At 35.8% G+C, this 23,545-nt stretch overlaps 1 protein-coding gene across 1 annotated transcript in view; it reads left to right on the forward strand.

Annotated features, from left to right (window-relative positions):
- Positions 1–23,545, forward strand: part of Zmat4 (zinc finger matrin-type 4) — a 245,704-nt gene that overhangs the window by 157,009 nt on the left and 65,150 nt on the right. The window contains exon 4 of the mRNA XM_027939280.2: positions 16,989–17,216. Within this exon, the coding sequence (XP_027795081.1) occupies positions 16,989–17,216 (228 nt within the window). The remainder of the gene's footprint in view (positions 1–16,988; positions 17,217–23,545) is intronic.

Raw genomic sequence — 23,545 nt, forward strand, 5'->3', positions numbered from 1 at the left:
TCTTGGCACAGAGTAGACATTTAATAAATATTTGTTAGATGAATTAAAAATTAGAAGCATACATTAGGTTAATAACAAGCATTTAAATGTCTATGGCTTTTTTTTTTCAACTGAATAACCTTGGTTATTTAAATTTCATAGTCAAAGATAGTGATTTTCCAATATGGCACAAAGTACCCTGTTTGTCCACTTGTTTGATTTGACCATTATCCTCTTATGGTAAAATAGGTGACATACAGAATAATGTGGAGCACAAACATAGCCTCTAAAATCAGACCCAGCTTAAAGTCTGATTATACCCATGTGACCTTGCACAAGTTGTTTTCAATTTCTTATTAGTAAGCTTATAGAAATACACTATAATAAAAAGGTATATACTGTTTACATATGTGTGTAATGCTTAATCTAATGCCTATCACACAATTAGTATAGAATGAATATATTATCATATGTAAATATGGGTGTATACACACATACACTGTCAATCTTCATTATTTGAGGATTTTATGTTTGTAAATTTACCTGTTCACTGAAATAGAAGTCTGTAACTTCCAAAGCAATACTCGCAGCACTTTTGCAGTCATACCCATATATGTACAAAATTGTGAAAAACTGGAGTCATACCTTTGAGCACAGTCCCAACGAGGCTGAACAAGGCAACTCTCTTCCTTTGTATTTCTGCTGTCATGTTGTAAATGAGTGTCCTTTTTGCAGTCTGTGTAGTGCCATGATTTTTTGCAATGTTTATGATTTTGTTGGTAATTTTAAATGTCAAAGTCACCTGCAAGGGTTGTGCTGAAGTGCTATCTAGTGTTACTGAGTGCAAGAAAGCTGTGGTATGCCTTATGCCTAAAAGACATATAATAGTTGAGCATCTTTCAGGCATAAGTTATATAGTGCCACTACCATGAGTTCAATGTTAATGAATTGACCATTCATATTAAGCAAAGTATCTTTAAAGAGAAACACACATGAAACAAGATTATAAATTGATGAATTGATCAAAATGTTGTGACCACAGCCTCCTAGGAACCTATCCCTGTGTTTGCCCTGTTAGCCATTATTCACTATGCACAAATCCAGCATTTCTAGCAACTTTACAGAACATAAATACAATGAATAATGAGAATTGGCTGTGTACAGCAAAAATTATATTAATTGCTTTAAAAATTAAGCTTCAAAAATTTTCTGTTCATGACTCAGCAATGAAATTAAAATACATGATATTTTAAATATCCTGGTGCTAAAACTATATGTACTTGAGTGTATCAAATCTAGCTTAATAATAAAACCAATAACCCAAACTGATAATTGTAAAGATATTGCATCAGAAACATCATGCTTTTGTTTCATTTAAATCTTCATAAAAAGCATGAAGGATGAAATATTATTATATCCATTTTACTGATGAAGAAATGAGACCCTGTGGAGTAAGTAACTTTCCTGATGATGCACAGTAAAATACTTAATTGGAAATCAATGTCAGGACCTAGGATTGCTGATTCCAGGACTTTTCTTTGATCTCTTGTCATAAATGATGTTTCAGGTAGTTTTTGCTCACTTCCTAACAGAGTAATTCAAACTCCAATGCTCTCACCCAGATGATTGGGAGCAAGAAAGCAGCAAAAACAGGTATTTATAATCTTTAAATCAAATATTTTTGATTGGTAGGGATTATGAACAATTTGGGAACCGGAACAAATAAGCAATGATCTTCTCCACTCTGCTTGTGTTGTGCGTGAGTGTGTTTACCACACATTCCTCGTCGGAAACCTTGTTGGTTATCTTTTTCTTTCCTTATTTCCTGTTGAAAAGGAGAGAGACAGAGCTTCAGAACTTTTCCATAAATTTCCATGCCAGACACAGACTTGCTTATTTGAGTTCTCTGTTGAATGAATAAAGATCAGGGTATTCTAGATCTGTTTGAAAGTTACATAAATTCAAATTTTGAATAATGTATGCACTCCAGGTTCAATCAGCACCTCCTATTTGCATATAAGAACATAACCATAGCACTTCTATCATCAGAATCAGGTTATTTGGTTTGCCTGGTGTAATCTGTCTAGATACTTGTTTTAATAGATGCAAACAATAGTTTGTCAAACAGGCAACTGTTCATTGCAGTGCATTTTTTCTTAAATTAGGAAAGCTGGTAGGTTCTGAGGTATCATCTCTAGATCAATGCATTACTTCCAAGGATGGCATTGGCCTTTCTGTACTTATAAATACAAGAAATAGATTTGTAGAATTGCAGACCTGGAAGCAGCTTAACGATCTTTATTTCAACCATCTTATTTTCCCTCAGAAGGAACTGATGCTCAGAGGGGTGAAATCATTTGCCCAAGGTGATGCAATTGCTTAATGGCAATCACATTTCTCTTCCCTTGCAGTAACTTTTTCATGGTGTTACTTGGGCTGGAGAAATTCTGCCTGATGTGTCCATTGTCTACTCTATAGTGAATAGGGCTTGCCTGGATTGGCATGTGAGATGGGCTGAATTCTTTTGGTCATGACTTTTGTGCACTGGGTCATAGGGAGCTTAGAACAAAGATTAAATCAAGACTTCTGTGTTCTTGTTTTATGTTTTGTGATTAATGAAATGAAATCAATGACCAGATAGGATTTAGAATTTTACCAGTGAGTCTACTGCCTAGGTAATCTTCACAAATCCTTTTAAGTACTATTAAGTCATTTTCTTTCTTGGGGATCTCACATTGGTATATGACATTGATGGTTTCGGCAGCATGTAGAATGCGGTTTTACTTGTATTCCAAAAGGTATTCTTTAACACAATTTTATGAGGGAATATGATAGAACAGCCATCAATTTCTTGTGTTATTCTGACACTGTCAACAGGAGACAAGGTTAAGACTTGGAAGTCACACAAAATACATTTCTATTCAGAGGAAACTGGGAGTGAGTTTCTGGTAAGAAATCATAAATCATCTAGTAAAAATAAGAATCATAAAAGTGTTGTATCTATGAAATTGAGAAGTCACTCAGAAGGAAGCATTATACCTGAAATAATTGGTAGTAAATGTCCCAAACTATATTCTCACCCTTTAAATATATCTATATATTTTATCTATCAGCTTCAAAATTCTTAATACTAAGTTTGGTTTCATAATCAGATAGTATTTATTGCTGGTTACTACATGGATCTTGAGTGCAATAAATATCACATTTCTTTATATTTTAAAAATGAATTGAAATTGTCCTCTGACCATAAAAGTCACTGAGAAAGCCAACCCCATTCCTTTACTGGGATTCTCTCTCCCTTTTTAGAGCCACACAGGAATTAAGGGTGTGTGGATATCCTCAAGGAGGTCCCTCTGCCTTGGGGCTCTGGCTACCTTGTGATCACCAATAATGCCATTGTGTACTGGGCCTCCACAGGCTGATGGTCAAGCTTTGAGTCTTCCTCAGAAGTGGGTCTCACTCACCTGATTTCCTATGAAGACTGATATGGTCCAGTCCTTGCAGATCAGTGATTTCCACAGATGTTGTCATACCTTCTGCACCAAGCTAGCTTATGGGAAAATAGACCAAGGCCCCATTGAAAGCATTCCTGGGGAGGTACTACCACCGGAGACACACTGTTTTCATGCTGCCTGAATCTCTATCCATACTTGCAATCCTACTTTTTCCTGGTCCTGAAGAAGCCAATTGCTTTTCTGACATCAGGCATCACCCCTCCCCCCCATATACCCCACTGTTTGACATTCAGATCCCTTTGCCTTTCAAACAACCCAAAGCAAATGCATCTGTTCACTCTCTCCTGGGGACAGGGAAGACCAGACCTCAGGCTTAGCTATCATTTAGCAATGCAATGAAAGAACACCTCTCATTTTTATGAAGTGAGTCTACAAAAAAATGTCAATTCATTTCTCAACAGGCTACACTGCTATATAAATTGTCATGCAACAGACACCTCACAAGTTTACTTAACTGAAACCAGGAAGATGAAATTTCATGCTCTCTTTTACTCAAATGTCAGCCTTTAAAGAAGTTGCTTCTCTGGTGGAGGATTTCCTGCTAAGTGATTTTCAATTGTCTGTTGAGCACACAGGAGTTGCTGGCTCTAAATGAAAATTTACCTATTTTTCAAGAGTGGTTTTGGCCACCTTGAAGGACTATGAATTACAAAGTAGAGATTAAAGGGACCCAACTAAGCCTCTGCAATCCCTTTTGGAGGCAATAAATCTTATTGCTAGTGATAGGAGCTTAGATGGGATCTGGAAATGCTAAGCACAGTTCTCAAACCTGGGAAGATAGGAGGTCTTGGGAAGCCCAGTGCTCTGTCATTTGAAGGAGTGGTTGCTAATCTATTGCCACCTGTTGAGATCACTTAACTGAGAAGCAGGAGACTGGGGTTAACAGGCTACTCATGAAATCTCCCTAAGAGTAGATCTTGATTAGCACAAACTAATCATTAGCATCTTCATGTTGCTTTTTAGCCAGTAGGGCAGATGAAATCTGCATGCCTAGATGTTTCATTTGCAGATAGTAAAACTGACATATTTAGAGAGCTGATGAGTGGGGAAGGCAAGAATTAATTCTGGAATATAAAGGAATATTTTACTCATTGATTCTTCTTAAAACAAAGGAAGGTTTTTATTTTTTTCAAAGAGAAAGATGTTTATGTATTTGAGGAATCCTGATGTGTAATATTCAAGCATTTTGCTCTCTCTTTCTCTCTTTTTTTTTATACTGGGAAATGAACAGGGGGTGGGGAGGGGGCTCTACCACTGAATTACATCCCCTGCCCTTATTTGGTTCTAATTTGAGATGGGGTCTTGCTAAGGTTCTCATGTTGGCCTCACACTTGCCATCCTCCTGCCCCACCCTCCTGAGTTGCTGGATTACACACATGCATCACTGCACCCAGCTTCCCCAATATTTTTTCTATATGGATGTTTATATTTCATCCAGACACTGTAGAATGATATTTATTTAGAAATTCACACAATCTTGAGTTACCATTTTATCTGACTTTGCTTCAGTAAGATTCCATTTCATTCTAAGTCTTACTGTCTAGCATTAGTAGCATTTAAATGTTCTTATCCTCCCTCCTGTGGGTATAAATAATGCTGAATAATACCAGTCTCCCTCAGTTACCCATCTTGCAGGCAGTCAGCATGCCCAAACATCAGGGATCGTTAAGCTTCCTCTCTTCTGAAGGCCTCCTGTTCCAGCCTCACCCTAACTCCCGCTTTTTGGTAGTTTTGGAAAACAGCTGTACATCAAGCCAAATTCCATCATCTTCTGTGAGTCTCAAGTATTATCAAGTTGTACTTTAGCTGCTCTTCTTTTAGCTAAGTAATTCTGAATCCTTTAACCGTTACTCACATGCCTTTCCTCCTTAAGCCATCTCTCTGGCTCTCTATACTTCCTATTACTCTGCAAGACATCCTATAAGACTTTGAAAGAGTCTAAGATTTCTGTACTGATGACAAATGACCAGCTAAATGGACACCTCACTACCAGTATACCAGCTTTTCTGACTTACTTTTTACCAACCCTCGCACACCACCCCCAGACTGACACCACTTTCCTATCTTTGCTAGTTCAGCCTCTGTTTCAGGATGGATGGATGACAGTGTGGGACTGTGGAAAGGACATGGAGGAGGAATTAGGAGATGTGGGTTTTGGTCTTAGTATTCACAGTGCCTAGGATGCTTACAAACCAACTTTTATCAGTACTTTGAATACTCACAAAAAGGATATGAGATTGGACCACTGATCAGATTTTATTTAAAAAAACATCTCAGTGGAAAGGAAAGTAACCTCATCTAGAGTTGTGATTTGAATCTAGTTTGATTTTGTTTCAAAACCCATATTATATTCTCTGTGTCTATCAGTCTCATGATTGTTTTGAGGAACCACATAGACTTCTGTAGAATTCCTGCCTCTTAATACCATAGTTTTGTGAGATTTAGATGAATATGTCCATTTGAAGATTTCAAGCTCTGTGAGGGCCAGGGTGGGTTGATGCAGAACCAGAGTTCCAGAACATATTGTTGAATGAATGAAACATCACAACTCAAATGCTTGGTAATGTCAAGGTGAAAGTGAGCCCATGTTTTTTGCTGGTCCTCTGAGGGGATGGTTCCCAGCTGAAGCTGCATAGGAGAAGCAACTGCAAAGTTTTAAAATCTATCATTGCTTGCCCTGTCCCAAATGATTCACAGTTAATTAGCATGAGGTGAGACAGAAGTCATCAGTGTTTAAACCTCTCCAGCTGATTCTAATCCTGAACCAGGATTGAGAACCACTGAGTCCTCACCTAAAGCTTTCCAATTTTAGTTCACTTATGAGTCACTGAGGCTCTTGTAAAATGCAAATTCTCATCCAGTGGTTGGGGTGGGGCTGAGATTGGCATCCTTGATAAACTGACAGGTGATGTGATGTTCTTAGTCACACATAGGTAGCAGATTTTAAGCAGCTTCACTCTCACTGGCTGTTATTGGCACTCTTGTCCTAAAAATTCTTCAAAAGAAATCATCCCTGTTCTCTCTCATGCACTCACTTTTGGCTGTGCCTGCATGGCAACAATGAAGTGTGTAATGTGTGACCAAGCCATAGTTAAATTAATGATTATGGGTGATACACCTGAATAATTTAGGTGCCGTGTAGGCTTCTGTTCCCCCAGGGACCGAATTAACCTAATGATTTTCCAACATTCATCTGCAGAGTCTGATCTAGCCTGAAACCTACTTCCTTATTTGCAATTATCCTTTGCTCACCAACCTTATTGTTCAATTTGAGAAGCAGTGTTATGAGGCTCTGAGCTTAAAATTTTTAAGGGCTTGGGAACTTTCTTGCTTTAGCATTTAATACTCTGGATTTTCTTGATCCAAGTGTGGGGAGGGACCTGATACAATGGGGGAAAGAAAGCAGCTCATTTCATCTCACAATCTGACCTCTGGAATTTTTGGAGTTGTTTTGAGGTTTCAGAATGGCATCAAACCTTCACTTTTATCACTATTCAAGTGGCAGTTATGTACTTAATCTTTAGATTAACTCCAGATAGATATATGCAAAATATGTGCATAGTTAATTTTCAAAGCTTTAAATACAATACACAGCTGATTTTCATAACTTGCAAACAAGGGGTTATTAAGGCCAGTGTTCCTTTTAGGGGTATATGTTTAATGAAATGCAATGTTGAGGTTAAATAGAAAAACCAGGAAATTTATTGGGGGAGGGATGTTGGCAAGGGTAGAGAAAGAGTAGGTGTACATGTGCATGAACTACTCAGAGAACAATGCCAGAAGGAACTTCCCTCAACTGATTCCAAGACTCCTGCTTCCTTCCCAGCTCAGGCCAAAAGGCTACCCTCTCACTCCCTTTCTTTCTTCAAACTTAGCTCATAATTTATCTCTGCTACACTTCTGGCACTGATCACTTTTTTCATCTTTGAGTCCTCTATAAATATTCATAGGCAATAAGAAATGATCCAGGAAGCTAACTCTCTAGTTGAATAGCTGATGCTGCTGGATAAGTAAATTGTTCCCAATCCTGAACACAGGGTACGCATTAGGTGAAATAGGAATGCTGGCAGAATTAAAAGAACTGAATCTCGTCTGAGCACCAGGTGTCAGCTCTCTGTCTTGCGGCTCTTACCATAGTACCTGCAATCTAGTGATGCCTCCAGTGTCGTTCTCAAGGGAAAGATGGCACTTTTAGTGAGTGGGTGTTGGGATGAGCCAACCAGTTCCTATCACTATCTCTCTGCCCACTTGGGATACTGTCTCTTACCATGTTAAATATGAGGCCTGAGGTTTAGGAGGAAAGGTTAATAGCATTTCTAGCTAATTAGAAGGTTGTTGATTCTTGCCCAAGCAATTAGAAAAATATATACAGTAGTTATTTCCTTATCTACAAATTCACCTTTTTAAATTACCTGTGGTCAACTATGGTCCCCAAATACTAAATATTAAATAGAAATTTCAAGAATTAAAGAACGGGTTAGTTTTAAATTGTGCATCATTCTGAGTGGGGTAATGAAATTTCATATCATATCATTCTGCCCAGCTCAGTGTATACATAATCCTTTGGTTCAGTGTGTACATACTGTATATATTACCTGCCTGTTAGTTACTTAGTAAATGTCTTTGTTCTCTGATTGACTATAGTGCTTGTGTTCATGTAAGCCTTATTTTACTCAATAATGACCAATGTGCAAGGTAGTGGTGCTGATAATTTATATACATCAAAGAAATGCCTTTAATAAGGAAAGAAAGAAAAAAAAACTTTTGTGATAAATTTACTGCAATCTACAGTAAGAGTGAATAGATAAAAGCATAACATGTACAAGGTTGGTACTATCCAAAATTTAAGACATCCTCTGAGGATTATGGACTACATTCCTCATGAAGAATTGTGTCATAATTTTTAGTGTTCTCAAAATTTTACTGAGGTCTAGTGTCTCCATATTTTTTTCACTCTGCCCTTAGGTCAAAAGAAATACTTAAGTTTATGAATAGTTAGGTTTAATAACTTAGTGTGTCCTAGTAACTCAATAGCCATCTGAAAACATAGTATATAAAAATTGAGAGAATTTGATATTTTATATTCAAATGACCACACTGATTAGTGATGTTACCACATAACTTCTCATAACTGGGAGTCAAATTGGACATCAATACCATGATTTTCTATTCCTCTTTGTTTAGTTGAATTGACTGGAAGTAGTGTCCAAATATCCAGGTTCCCAGAAATATGAAATGTTTGAAAGGTTTGTAGCATCTGATGTTGAAATTGTGAGTAAGTCATTCCTGAAGCATTCAACAGATATTTCTATGTCTTTAGAATTTTTATGAGTTCATTGCATGATTCCAGGCTACCTCTGACTAAAGTTTAGGAACTATGACCATAACCAGAGATTTTGCCATTGAACTTAGAGGGAGTGCATAAGTGGATAGTATTTGAAGACCAAATGCCATGGATGCATCCTATCCATAAAGAAACAGCTGTTTTTTAGATCAGTCTGAACAGACAAAATGTGATCACTGATTCCAATATCAATCCTTACATCAAACAACAGAATGTCCTAAACTAAGGCCATGATTCCTTCTCTCACATGTAAGTTACTTTAGAGAGTACATTGCGCCCCTTAGTCAATAAGAAGTTGTTTAACATTTACTGTGTCCAGGCCCAGTTCTGGATACCTGAGATAGAACAGTGAACAAAACAGGTAATACTCCTCGGGGCTTCCATTCTAGCCTCCTGCCTTTCAATGCATAAAGAATGGAGAATCTCACAGCATTTGGGTTCGTTTGTCAAAAAAACATGAGAAAATTATAAAAGGACTTGTATCTCCTCTAAAGTCCTATGTATTGGCTTATTTCCAAAGATCAGAATTCTGCAGAAAACAGGCATTTCTAAAATATTTAGAGGCTAATCAGTGACTGAAACTAGAGGGAATTATTCTATATTAATGAAAATCAATGATCTATGAATACTATCTTAACGAAGACTGATGATATATGAACGTGGGGAGGGTGAGGAAGCAATTCCAGTTAATAGACTGATTATACTAAGAATGTTGATACACAATTGAATTAGAATGATGGTTCTGTTAAGCCATCCTCATCTTTGTTTATTCTCAGGAAATGTAAAATGGCATGTACTTTGAAACATTAGATTTATTATAATGCTCTTTAAATTCCTTCATGGTACAGAAGAAATAATGTGTGGATTTTTCTGTCTTGAAGAGCAGAATTCACTTCCAATCCCCATCTTATGAAAAGGAGAAGAGGTACTTCATTTAATCTAAATAATTAATGCTGTGTTTTTGATCTGCTAAAACAGTGAGAAACCCATTTTTCTCTGGATCTTTTGGAGAAACCTGAGAGACTGATACATTTATATTATATTCTGGCTGAACAAATTTTCTTCCATCCCATTTCCCAGAAAAAATCAACAATAAATTAATAAATAAATCACTGCAAATGTAATCTTCTGGGATTTAATTTAAGACCTAGTTCTGGCATCGCAAGTCCCCTAAGCAGTGTTTTTCAAACTTTACACTAAAGCAAGTTAGCATGAAATGTGGTCTATATATAAATTGTAAAATAAAAATGTTTTCCTTCTGCATCAAGGAGTATATATATATATATATATATATATATATATATATATATATATATATATATGAATATAAAACAAATCACTCATAATTCACAACAGAAACAACCATGGGTAAGATTTTGATTTATAGCTTAAGTTTTTATATATGGTTTGATATGGTATGTGCACCACATTTACTATAATAAGTAATTTGGTTTACATCCTATATATAAACCACATCTTTAAGTTGGTATTCTATCTTGAATATTTCCCCATGTCACTAGTATTTTTCTAAAATATGTTTATGATTTTTTCCTATTGCTTCATGGTATTTCAGAGCATAGATGCTCACAGTTTTTTTTTATTAAAAATACTTTTTTTTTTAGTTGTTGATAGGCTTTTACTTTATTTATTTATATGTGGAGGTGAAAATCGAACCCAATGCCTCACACAGGCCAGGCAAGTGCTCTACCGCTGAGCCACAGACCCAGCCCCCCTCAGTTTTTTTAATGTAACACTTATGATGAATCTAACTTATTTTTTAACCATATAAGAATTTATGAAAACTGTCAAAGACTTAGCTATCATAAGATATTTATTAAAACATAACAATTCCCCAAATTGATATTAACTAAGAATTTCTGTTCCTTTCCTTCTTTTACTCATCACATGTACCTTTGAGCATCTACTACCTACACAGGAGGCAATAGCTTTTTGTATCTATAAGATGCAAAAGAAATCTAAGTATTAGCCCTGACTTTGCACAGTTGGCATTGAGTTGAGGCACTTACCTGCCAAAGAGACTGGACTGTCTGGAGACTGAGCTGCAGATCTGCCTGATAACTGCCTCCTCAGCTAGGTACTGAATGATCCAGTGAAATTTAACTCTTGGCAGTGTTTGCAAAAAACCAGTGATATGTGCTGAATAACTTCTACTGTCATTAATTACTTTTAGGATAAGAAAAAGAAAAGGAAAGAAAAAAAAGACTTTGTTCTAAGAACAAGAAATCAGGCTTTTTTTTTTTTTAAGCACATTTCCAAATATCCACACCATCACCACCACCACCACCCCCAGCCCCAAGAATAAGTGTTGAAGCCTAGGAAATGTGTTTGGACTTTACAGTTAATCTGTTTATTTGGCCTATTGCTCCCTAGGCATAACTGGGAACTAGTTGACATGAAATACTGTGTTTGTCTTAGAGTCAGGAGATCTGGTCTTTGCCATTTCCTCTGCTGCTTATTAATCCAAGGGTTATGAGCTCAATGATTCACCCCCTGAGCTTCAAGCTGCCGCACTGGTCAAACAGGAGATTAGGGCAACTAGATAAAAAAAATACATAGAACAGATGAAATTAACTGCACAATAGCACACAACTGGAGAGAATCAGTATTATGAATAAGAATGCCTTAAGTGAAAAAAAAAAACCCACAGACTTTGAGTAAATAACTGGCTTTTTATTTCTATGTCAAGAGCTCCCAGGTGGGCACAGTGGCACACCCCTGTAATCCCAGCTGCTTGGGAGGCTGAGGCCAAAGGATCATGAGTTCAAAATCAGCTTCAGCAACTGAGTGAGGCCCAAAGCAACTCAGCAAGATCCTGTCTCTAAATAAAATATACAAAAAAGAGCTAAAGATGTGTCTCAGTGGTTAAGTGCCTCTGGGTACCAAATACCTACTGCAAACAAACAAACAAACAAATAAAAAACTCCCAAATTCCTTTTGTGTATGGACTAAATTTTGTTTTTGTTATTCTGAATCCTAGAAATCATTAGGAATGAACAAAAGAGTAGACAAGGAGGGAGAGAGAAAATAAAGAGCATGCATTACAGGAGAGCGAGAAAGAGAAAGAAGAGGGAGGAAGAGATAAAGAAAGGGAGACTGAGAAAGAGATTAAAAGTGAGGACAGGGAGCAGACAGAAGAAAATTGGGAAAGAGAGGGATCCAGAGAGAGAGGGGAGAGAAGAGAGTGGGAAAAGTGTGAGGGAGCTCAGCATAGGAGCTGTGCCTGTGAGGTTGCAGAGCACCCTGGGGCCATGGTCAGAAAGCAGACAGGCAAGACCCTATGCTCCCCTCTTTCTCCACTATGGACACCCAGTTGGTGATCTGAAAAAGATTTGAGATCTAGTAGTGGATCCTATCTACTTGATTGAAACACCCACTCTAGATTCATGAACATCTATTCCCAAAGCATTCAAAATTTCTATTTCCCTTGTTTAATGTTAAATCAGGTTTGTCCCCAGTAAGCACTTCATTCCCGTTTGCCCAGGACATTTCTCTGTTTCTGTCCTGAGAGCTCCATGTCCTAGGAACCTCTCCGTCCTGGGAAATCTGTGATGGCTGGTACTATACCACAAGCTATAGTGAGGGTTTCAATGCCACGATAAATGATCCAGAGTAAACAGCTTCCAGTCTGAAAGTGAAGTATTCAGACTGATATGTATAATTGGTTCCCTCTGAAACTCTTGGAGATCGGCCACCCCCAGAAAGTGCAAAGAAGTTTGAGAGAATAGTGACTTTCAAGATATCTAGCCGAGATGGGCATGGTGGCACATGTCTATAATCCCAATTACTTGGAAGGCTGAGGCAGGAGGGTTGCTATAGCCTAGGAGTTTGAGGTTAGCTTGGGCAACATGGCAAGACCCCATCTTAAACAAATGACAACAACAACAAAAAAGCATGTCTAATTGAATCCGAAAGAAGGAGGGAGACTGGGGTAAGTGTCCAAAAATTGACATATTGCCCTCTCACATTTTAGCTTTCACCCTACTTATTTTCTTGTATGTATATAGACTGGCAAATCACCTAACTTTCCAATACATTGATGTTACAATTTAAAAGAAAAAAGGAAAACCTTTGTTATCATCTCCCTTTCTCATTTATTATGAGGTGGGCCTTCCTTCCTTCCTTCCTTCCTTCCTTCCTTCCTTCCTTCCTTCCTTCCTTCCTTCCTTCCATCCTTCCATCCTTCCTTCCTTCCTTCAACAAAAGGCATTGGATGAAGGCCATGTCCCTATCACCTTTCAGAGTGAGGCAGTATCTGGTAGCAACATCTACAGGGTGCTCAGGAAACCCTTTTATCCTTAAATCAGCCATGGGTCTCTTGCCAGAAAACAAAACAAAACAAAACAAAACATGGGACAAGGATGCATATTATTTTAGACTATTATTCAATACAGTTTATCTAACAGTCCATAAATAGAATTTGATAACCTGCTGTCTGAAAACTTTGTGTGAGGCAGGGAAAAGTATATTGAAATGTCTTCCATGATCATGTGCTTCTTAGAAGTCAAGTTTTATTTTGTTTTGTTTTATTGTTCTCACATAGAGTAGAAGGGGTTGAGAAGCATCCTGTAGCACAGGTGAGAAACTGTGAGAAAAATGATGGCCCTGAATCCAGGTCTTGCTGTCATGGGGGCAGCCAAAGGTTGATGGTATGACAGCTCAATGTGTTCTTGAGTTTCTTCAAGGTGACAAGAATCAGAACTGTTATCTAACTTTATCAGTATTCATTTTGATATTAGCTATCTTGGCAAACATTTTAGATTTTGAAAAAATGAAAAAAAATGGAGTTTCAAAAGAAGCAAGTAATTGTTATTCCTCTGTGTCTCATGGATAAAGATGTGATCTTTTTTTCTATTGCCTATGGGAAAAACTAGCTCCATTGCCACTTTATTTTATAGTAATTTTCAAAGAAAACATGGCAATATTTAGATGGATGTTCTCAGTATCAGCTGTGGCTTGGGAGGAGTGTAGTTTTATAAACATCTTGGTGCTTGGCTCTCCCTCTAGACATTCCAATCTGATTGGTTTGAGGTACAGCCTGGGCATAGAGATTTTAAAGTTGGGTAAGTCTAATGTTGAAAAGTACTGATTTTAGGGCAGGGCACGGTAGTGCATGCCTGTAATCCCAGCAGTTTAGGAGGCTGAGGCAGGAGGATCACAAGTTGAAAGCCAGCCTCAGTAACTTAGTGAGGCCCTAAGCAACTCAGCAAGATCCTGTCTCTAAATTAAATGTACAAAAAAGGGCTAGTGGGGCTGGGGTTGTGGCTCAGTGGTAGAGTATTCACCTAGCATACATGAGGCACTGGGTTCAATCCTCAGCACCACATAAAAATGAAATAAAGATATTGTATCCACCTACAACTAAAAAAATAAATATTAAAAAAAGAGGGCTGGGGATGTGTCTCAGTTATTAAGTACCCTGGGTTCAATACCTTTTCCAAAAAAAGAAAAAAAGAAGAAAGAGAGAGAAACCCACTGGTTTTGATTAATTGACTATTGGTTTAACGTTTTATAAAAGATAGTGATAGTTAAAATCAATATTCAGTTTAACTTTTTTACAATTGGAATGAAAATATGAAGTATGAAATAAAAATAAAAATTAAACACATATTAACCAAATATGTGTTTATTAAAAGGATATTTTTAAGCCAAATATAATCTTTACCCCATTTGTACTCATTTCATTAGAATAATACACTTTAGCCAAAGATTATGAGAGTTATGAGCCATGTACACACATGGATTTATCATTAAAACCTGGAAACTGCACTCCTCCCATGCAATTTCCATATTTGGCATTGAGTCAAAACCACAAAAGAGAGAGAGCTTCTAAAATGTGTTCCATTCTCATTTGGTGAGTTAGCAGCAAAGACTATTAGCTTTAAAAGGCTTGGTGATCCTAAAATTTAACCTTGTGGAAACCTGGAAAATCAGAGGTTGGCTGAAGGTCATGTAGCTCAGTGATGCTGAAGCCCAAGTCAACCCTGATTTCTGACTTTGATGCAAGGCTATTCCTACCCCCCTGCCTTTGCCTTTATAAGTATTTAGAAAATATAAACTGGGTTGAGATTGGAGTAGACAGTTGGAAAATGAAACAAAAGAAACATTTAAATCTTAGACTTTACCTGATAATATACTAGAATTATTCAGAAATAGACACTACAATACAAAAGTAGCCTCACTCTACTTTCCTATTTGCTAGATAAGGTTATCTTATTTGATGACTGTTCTGCTGTGCATCACTCCTGCCAGGCTGCAGTATATCGGGTATTAATTGAGAAAAATAAAAAAATGATAAAGTGACTGAGTGTTTTTTAGGGTCCAGTTTAGACAAAAATAGGTTTTGCTTCAAGAGTCAGGATTCATTGAGATTGCAAATATTTGATTTGCTTTCCATTATCATAAAAAGCAATATGCAGCTATAAATGCTCAGAAATTGATAAAGATGCAGGAAATTTTGAGGCAAGACCAAATTTTCTTGAAAAGAATGGATAGTTCTTTCATATCTAGGTGAACCATAGATTTGTAGCCTTTATTAGATTTCCCAAGTCATAGAAGAATGACCCTTGGTGGGATGTATGGCACACAGTTGAGATTTATTTCTATATAGTTATACATAATCAAATCTAGCTATGAGGCATTTAAGAAGCATATTGTTTATCAGAGTACCTTTAGAAATAACACCGTTAAATTTAACCTAACTAAAACTTCCTGATCTGATAAATTCTCTGGATAAGAGGAAAAAAGACCTCCTGATATGTTGTCATGGTGTGGATATTCTTTGAATTAAAATGTCGTTAGGGAAGTATGTATTTCCATATCAGTTATTTTATCTAAAATCTAAAAGTCCACACAGAAGTTAATTTGAAAGCTTGGGGAGTTGATTAATTGGTTTCTTAACTCGTCATTGATGTCCCAGGTTTCTGCTTTTCCTTGGAACAATGACCCTTATGTTCATAGTTTTGTCAACTACATTTCCCATCTTGGAGACAAGGAACACAAAGAAGGTGCTGCTAAATTGCATATGACTAATGAGCCATGGGAGAATTTAAATATTGTTTTTGTTTTGAAAATATTTGGATCAGAATATTTTTCCAAGATGAATTGGAATCCTGTGTTTACAAAAAGAAAAAGATGACAGATAGTTTTAGGGGAAAAATATCTCTTTACTTATTTAATTTAAAGAGTCCTTGGGGGCATTGAAAGGAACATTGGCCTTGGAAATTAAGCATTTGGTTCTGAGTCCTCGCCTTTATTATAACTAGATATCTCATCTTTAGAAAGTCACTTGGCATCTCTGAAGTCAATCATCTGAGAAATAGGACAATAACCTGAGGCATAGTCATTGTAGGGATGGTAGCAACTTATATGTTGTAATGCATGCTAAAGTTATTTTTACTTTCCATTAGTAAACTCCTTCAATTTTTTTTCTAGTCCAGAAATAACTGTAAGTTCACAATGGAAATGCATTAATAGCTGGGACTGTGCGATCTAAAAATAGTGATATGTGATATATGCCTTTCAGTTTGGACAAGCAACATCTGCTGTATATTGTTGTTTTTTTTTTTCTTTTAGAAAAAGAAAATAAATAACCGCTGTACTTTCAACATCAACTTTAGCAGGTATAGGTTGAGAACTTATCCTAATAAACAGAAATAACTGACAAAATTAACATGATTTTCTCAATTGGTACAATTCAAGTCACTGAAAGATCTGTCTGTATCACTTAGGAAAATCCATTATTTTTAGCACACAAATGTCCAACTCATCCATTCAAAATCGTTCAAGTCATGATTGTGCAATGTTTAAGTATTGGCTTCATTTTGACTTAAAGATCACTTCTTTACCTTCAAGAGTTTATTTTTACAACCTATTTTTCCCCTAAGAGATGACCTCTTGAGCTATCACATTTCAGCATAAGAATATACAAATTCAATCAATCAAGAATTTTCATTTGTATACCAACTCAAAAGTGAAGCTTGACAAAGAAAATTTTCCTGCTCTCAGTAAACTCTCTTGGATTTTTAAATTCTAGAGTGAATATGAGACTCTCTAATCTTTGGGCAGTGAGTAAAGGTGCACTCAGAGATGGACTAACCTGGCCCGTGCTTCTCTGGTTGTTGTCTTTCCAGCAACACCCCTGAGCTCACTCAAGCCCCCACGGGTGGAAGCTGCTCCGGTGGTTGCATCTCCCTATCAAAGAAGAGATTCAGACAGATACTGTGGGCTCTGTGCGGCCTGGTTTAATAACCCTCTGATGGCCCAGCAGCATTATGATGGCAAGAAACACAAAAAGAATGCAGCAAGGGTTGCTTTACTAGAACAACTTGGGACCACCCTGGATATGGGGGAACTAAGAGGTAAGAGCAACTTTTCTAGCTTCTGCCAGAAACCTGGGCTTTCCAAGAAAGGATTGTGTTTTCACAAATTGAGATCATTGTTCTTACTGCTTTAAGAACAATGTAAGGAGAACATGAAGGTCATCCAACAGAGACGGAAGAAAAATAAAATGAGCAGCAAACTAGCTTTAGCCCAAACTTTGTAATCTCCTTTGTTTCAGTGTTTCTTTCCATATTTTGATTGACCTTCAGATCAAAGGCACCCATCCATGAATCAGATTTTTTTTTCCTTCTGCTTTATTCCTAACCCATTTTATCCTGTTGTCCCAGATGAGGAACATCTGTAAAAACTGAAATATAGTACATCTATATAATATAAATAGGTGCTATATCATACATTTATAATACTATGAATATAATTATTATATACAGTGATATTATAATCATAATGTAATAGTTATAATATTAATATAATAATATATAAGATCTAGATTATGATTTACCACTTATTTTAGTATACCTGTGTCAATTTCATTAAAATATGCACAGAATTGAAAACTTAGGATTTAATGGGTTAACTATGTTCTCTAGTGAATGCTTTTGCAGATAAGCAGTGTGAGAGAAGATGCTAAAAAGGCCAAAAGGCATTCTCTTATTTTAAACTTGTATGCTTTTATGAATTCAGACCAAACAATGGTGCTGTGTGCACTATCTAGCTATTACCTCCTTGCTTTACCCCAGCCTCTAACAGGTGTTTGGGGGCTACTGGAAACTACAACTCACTTGCAGTTTATGTGAGGAGTTTCAGAAGGTTCTGAGCAGACTTGGAAACTTCCTGTGGATGCCCTAGGAAGCCACAACCAATTTATGGGACTTCATGGACTATTTCCACATCAGCTACCATTTAAGCTTTCTTTGATCACCTGAACATTTTTGATCAGCTTTGTGTTGGCAGTGCAGAAGCAGAACTAAACTGCATACTACATTTTAAAATGTGTTTTCCCAGAAAAAAATAATTCTGCAAAGGAATCCTGTTGATCCCATACCTCAGATTTGGTCTTTAAAATATCAGATATTGCTTTATTTTCTTGTCAGAGTACCATCATTAATAACAGCTGTTATGACAAAATTTACAAATTGATTTTGAGAATATAACCTGCATTTAAATTGGATTCTGCCTGTGAAATCTATTGTTCTTATTTCATCTGGATCAGGAACTCTAAGAGGAATAATTATTATAGGAATTGAAATGTCTGATCCTTAACTAAATAAGTGGGATGCAAGATCTTGCTACCTGAACTGAGTGGAAGGACAGGTCAATTACAAATATATTGCTTGAGAAAGACTACCAAAGAAAAGGACTTCAGCTGGAACTGAAAGAGTAGATGTAGTTTTAACAGGCAAGAAGGCATGCCACCTAGCAGAATCATAAATGTATGGGCAATTGGGAAGGAAGCATAAGCCATAGGCAGTTAATAAATACATTATCCTTAAAGAATCCTTTATTACTATATAGATTTGAGATTAGGGGTCTGTGAGTGCACCTATAGAATTTAGTTAAAGACATTTTCCCCCAAGATAAATGATTAAAATAATAACTAAGAGTAAACTTTAAAAGTAATTTTTGTGTTTGCATTCTAGCTATAGAAAAATGACATGGGGTTTAATATTTCACTATGTCAGATAATCTCATTGTAGAGTTTTTGAGTTGTGGCATTTTAGCTTTTTGTTGGGGATTTCTTATGTTTTCAGTCTGTGTCTTGTTAAAAAATATAAGACAAGTCTCTCTGTAGCTGAAGGCCTACCCCCAAGTCAGCTGTTACTGGCAGATAACAAGTTGGCTCAGTGACTCCTTCACGGCAGGGCACTGAAGGAGAAAAATAGGGCTTTATTTATGTTTTGTGCCAGATATTATGACTTGAAGAAGAATTATTCCTAGAGCACATTCTTCCTGTCTATTTTGAATTATCTATGCTGCATCTTTTATGTACCACCACATCTTAATGACTTGGGCATCTGAATTCTGTAACATTTGAGCAGCTTGTCTTTCATACAGAAGACAAAAAGGCTGCTCTTTGAGTTGATAACTCAATGTGACTATGACTCATGGAATGTGATTAGCATTGAACGCAATGTCCTTGAATCCAACCCTTTTTACCCACCAAGGGTGACATTCTGATACATATTTATTCAAGTATTAAATATTGCAAAAGCTTGAGGAATGAAGCAACTATGGCAACCCAGCACTTCTGAAAACGCACACACATACCTGCACACTTATTTCTAGAATGATTCTAAAGTATTAGAATCATTTGTCATTAATAAAGGAAAAAATGTTAATCAGTAAAAATAGGCATATCCAGAACCTTCAAAAAAAAAAATGTCATCAGGCATCCAGAGCATGATATGTCAGAGTGGTGGCAGGCTAGACATTTTCTTTCTTTCTCTCATAGCACATCTCATGTTTTTAAACACTATTATTTACTTATTTATGCTGTTTTTCTGTCTTCCTCCCTGCTCTCCAAGTAGATTGCCAGCAACTTGAAGAAGACATCTATGTTTATTTTGTTCATTGATATCAGTGCTCAAAACACCTCCAACCATTCCAGACTCCCAGTAGGTGTTCAATAATTAGTAAAAAAAAAAAAAAATAGAGAAAACCAAAAATGAAAAAAAAAGTTAATAAAACTGACTTAAAATTCTATAACTCTAATATGACAATCATTTTTACTTCTAAAATGATCCTAGTTGAATATTTTATAATAAATTCTTTATGGATCTGTTTTATAAATGCTTTACATACAATAAAAATGTTAAGTACTATAGTTTTATGAGTTTTGACAATGCAAATATTGGTGTGACTCACACCCATATTAAGATGTGTAACTTTTATATTATGGGAAAGATTCAATGTTACCTTTTCCAATCAACCCAAATCCTCTGATCCAGGGGATCACTTTCTGATTTTTTTTTTTTTTACAAACAATTAGTTTGTTCTGAAATTTCATATAAATGGAATCAAGAAGCATATATTTTTGTATATGTTTCTAGCTCCTTTTTCATATTGTTTAGGGTAAAGTATTTGTATTATTGAGTAGTATTCTACTAACAGGAATCCCACAATTTATCCATTCACCTCTTGATGACTTTTGGATTGTTTTGGTACTAGTTTGGATACAGCTTCCATGAATATTTATGTTCAACTCTTTCATTTCTATTTTGGTCAACACATGTTTCACTTCTCTTGGTAAATATGTAGGAGTAGAATTTATGGATCTTGAGTTGTATATTTTTAACCATAAGAAACTACTCAAATCCAAAGTAACTGTGTTTGTTTGTATTCCCAAAAATAACATATAAGAATTCTTAAGCCTCACTAACATTTTCTTCTGTCGCTTGTTTTTGCATTTGATTTTATTTTTAGTTAGTTTAAAAAGGTGGTTTTAGTTTGCCTTTCATTAGTCATTAATAATGTCAAAAACTTTTTTCACATGTTTATTGATCATTTCTGTGTCTTCCTTTGTATGTCTTTTAAAAATTTGGTTGTTGATCTTTGTATTAATGAGTAGTAGGAAACATGTCCTTAATTACATATATCCTTTGTGAATATTTTCTCCTAATTTGACACTCATTTTCATAATTAAATGTTTTGATGAGTAAACAATTGGAAAGCAGGTAAGTCTAATTAATTTGTTTCTGTATTTTATAATAATTTATATATATATATATATATATATATATATATATATATATATATATATATAATCTATCTTTGCCTGCATCCATTATGCAAGATAATTTTGTGTGTTTTCTTCCACAAGTGTCATAGTGTCATAGTTTTAACTATCTCAATTTTTGTGTGTGGTGTGAAGTAGGGTACTGAAACTCATTTTGCTTCTGTTCATTTGCACTATTGTTAGAGAAAATTTGTTGAAAATATTTACTTTTATTCACTGAATTGCTTTGAATTACTTATTTAAAATCTATTGATTGTGTGCGAGTCTATTTCTGGAAAACTTATTTGTCTCTATGGCTCTTTGTCTTGTATACCACTGCCACACTGCATTGATTATTTTGGTACTACCAGAGTCTTGAAATGAGGTAGTGCATGTTCATTTTGTTGGGATCCTTTGAAATCCTTTGCATCTTTGTATACATTTTAGAATCAACTTGTCAAATCTCTCTACAAAAAAAGCTGGTTGGAATATTGAATGGGATTTAATTCAATTTATAGGTCAATTTGGGGGGAAAATAAAATTTTTCAAAATGTTGATTTTTTTTAGTCCAGGGGCATCCTATATTTATATATTTTTTATTCTTTAAGTTGTTTTATTCTTTAAGTTTTATAGTTTTCAGTGCAAATGTTTTTCATAGCATTTAATGAATTCGTCCTCAAGTATTTTATATTTTTTATCTTTGGTGTAATTAGAGTTTTTGAAATTTCATTTTTGTGTATTTGTTACTGAAACAAACTGGATTCCTGTGATTTATACCTTTCTATGTATTATTTGTATGTAAATTAATATTTCAAATAATTTGCACATATTTTTGGTGTTTACATTATGTAGTCTTGGAAACTCTTTAGAACCATGTTATTCTTTTTCTTTTTTTGCTTCAAGTGGTAGATCAAATTTTAAAAAGGAAATTATTCTTATAAACTAACAAAGAATTATAAGTGCTATTGCCCTAAACAGTTATTAAAATGATATTGACTCAATTTTATTATTATTTGTTCCAGAAAACAGTTTCTGTGTCTACTTCTTAATTTTAATTTAATAATAAAAATCTTTCTTCTCTTCCTGAATATGTAATGTCATGTAGAATACAAAGGGAGTTATTGAATTATGAAAGTATACAATTCAATGGTCAGAAAATACTTATAAGGTTTTCTTTGTAGTTTAAAATCTTCCTGCCAGCATAAAACATAGATAGGAGGCAGTTTCTTATTTAGAAACAGTGGTTTAAAGTTATAAAATTATGGCTAGTTGCAGATAGAATATTCATTTTACAGACCTTTATAATTTATTCTTTTAAAAGATTCAGAATGGAAAATGCACAGTTATTTCATTGTTTCAGGGGAAATGAGACTCTTCTGTTGTAATTCTCATCTGAAGACACAGAGCAAAAGAACTCATTTGAAAATTTAATAATGCTTCCAAGAATCACAAGATGAATAGTGCTGGAAAAAAACATTAAGTATCATTGAATTCTACTCTTATTTTATAGAGCAGATTCTGAGGCTCAGAGAGATGAAGTGACAGCTTTTTTCTGAGTCAGGAGTAGACTCAGATTCCTGATTGCAGTGTGCCAATTGACAGTGACTCATCATTGGTTAACTACAACTCTGAACAATTAACTCTTGTTTAGAAACAGTTACGGGGACTTACTATTTTTAAATGTTTTTAAAACTTGTTCTGAACTCAAATATAGAACGGGCACAGTCAACCCTCAGTTTTCTGGAAATGGATTGTTTGCAAAATGCATTATGCGTATCTTCAATAGAGCAGTTTACCCACATGCATGAGTCCATATCAGATGGAGTGAATATAGAAGTGCAAAGCAATCATATTCACTCTTTGTGGGGGCCTGAGTTTGATGGAGAGGCCTGAGTTTACTCTGTGAAGAGCAATCATACTCCTGGAGAGGCCACTGAGATTCACAGCTCCCTCAGCAAGGCATTTGCTGCCTATATTAGGAAAAGGGATTAATTTCAAGGGAATACAAGCAGCTTATCTAAGACTTCAAATCACAAAAGTAATGTGTGAGTCAGAGGAGCAGATTTACCTCGAAATTAGCAGAACATAAGAGTGAGAGATTTTCACTTTTGAATTATTTCTGCTGCAAGCTTTCAGGTTAGATAGTGAGTTGGGTACCTCATATATTGTCCCACTTAGTCTTGGCTTGGCCTTTGCCCACTCATCAGCAGTGGACAGCTCAATCTTTAATGCTGTGACACTCCTCTGCTTTCAGTTACCCACAGATCTACTCCAAGCCCAATGAAAAAAAGGCATCTTAGATAAAAATAACAAAAATTTTCAAAGGCGATCTGAACAACCATTTCCTCAAAACTTAGTGACTTAATACAACAAAAAAAATAGATATTTATTGTGTCTCCCAGTTTCCATGGAGAGAGTTGGGAGTAACTCGCTGAGTGATTCTGGCTTGAGTGAGGTTTCTTATAAGATTGCATCAGAGTTATCAGTTAGGGCTCCTGTCATCTGCAGGCTTGAATTGACCTGTAAGATATGCTTTTAAGGATGGCTTATTCTGTTCTGGAAAACAGGCTAGTGATTGCTTGGTATTGGGCTGGGGGGAGAGGACAAAACAACAATGGAGCAGCAAGAGGGAAA

The sequence above is a fragment of the Marmota flaviventris genome, chromosome 3 (genome assembly GCF_047511675.1).
Source record: "Marmota flaviventris isolate mMarFla1 chromosome 3, mMarFla1.hap1, whole genome shotgun sequence".
NCBI classification, from domain to species: domain Eukaryota; kingdom Metazoa; phylum Chordata; class Mammalia; order Rodentia; family Sciuridae; genus Marmota; species Marmota flaviventris.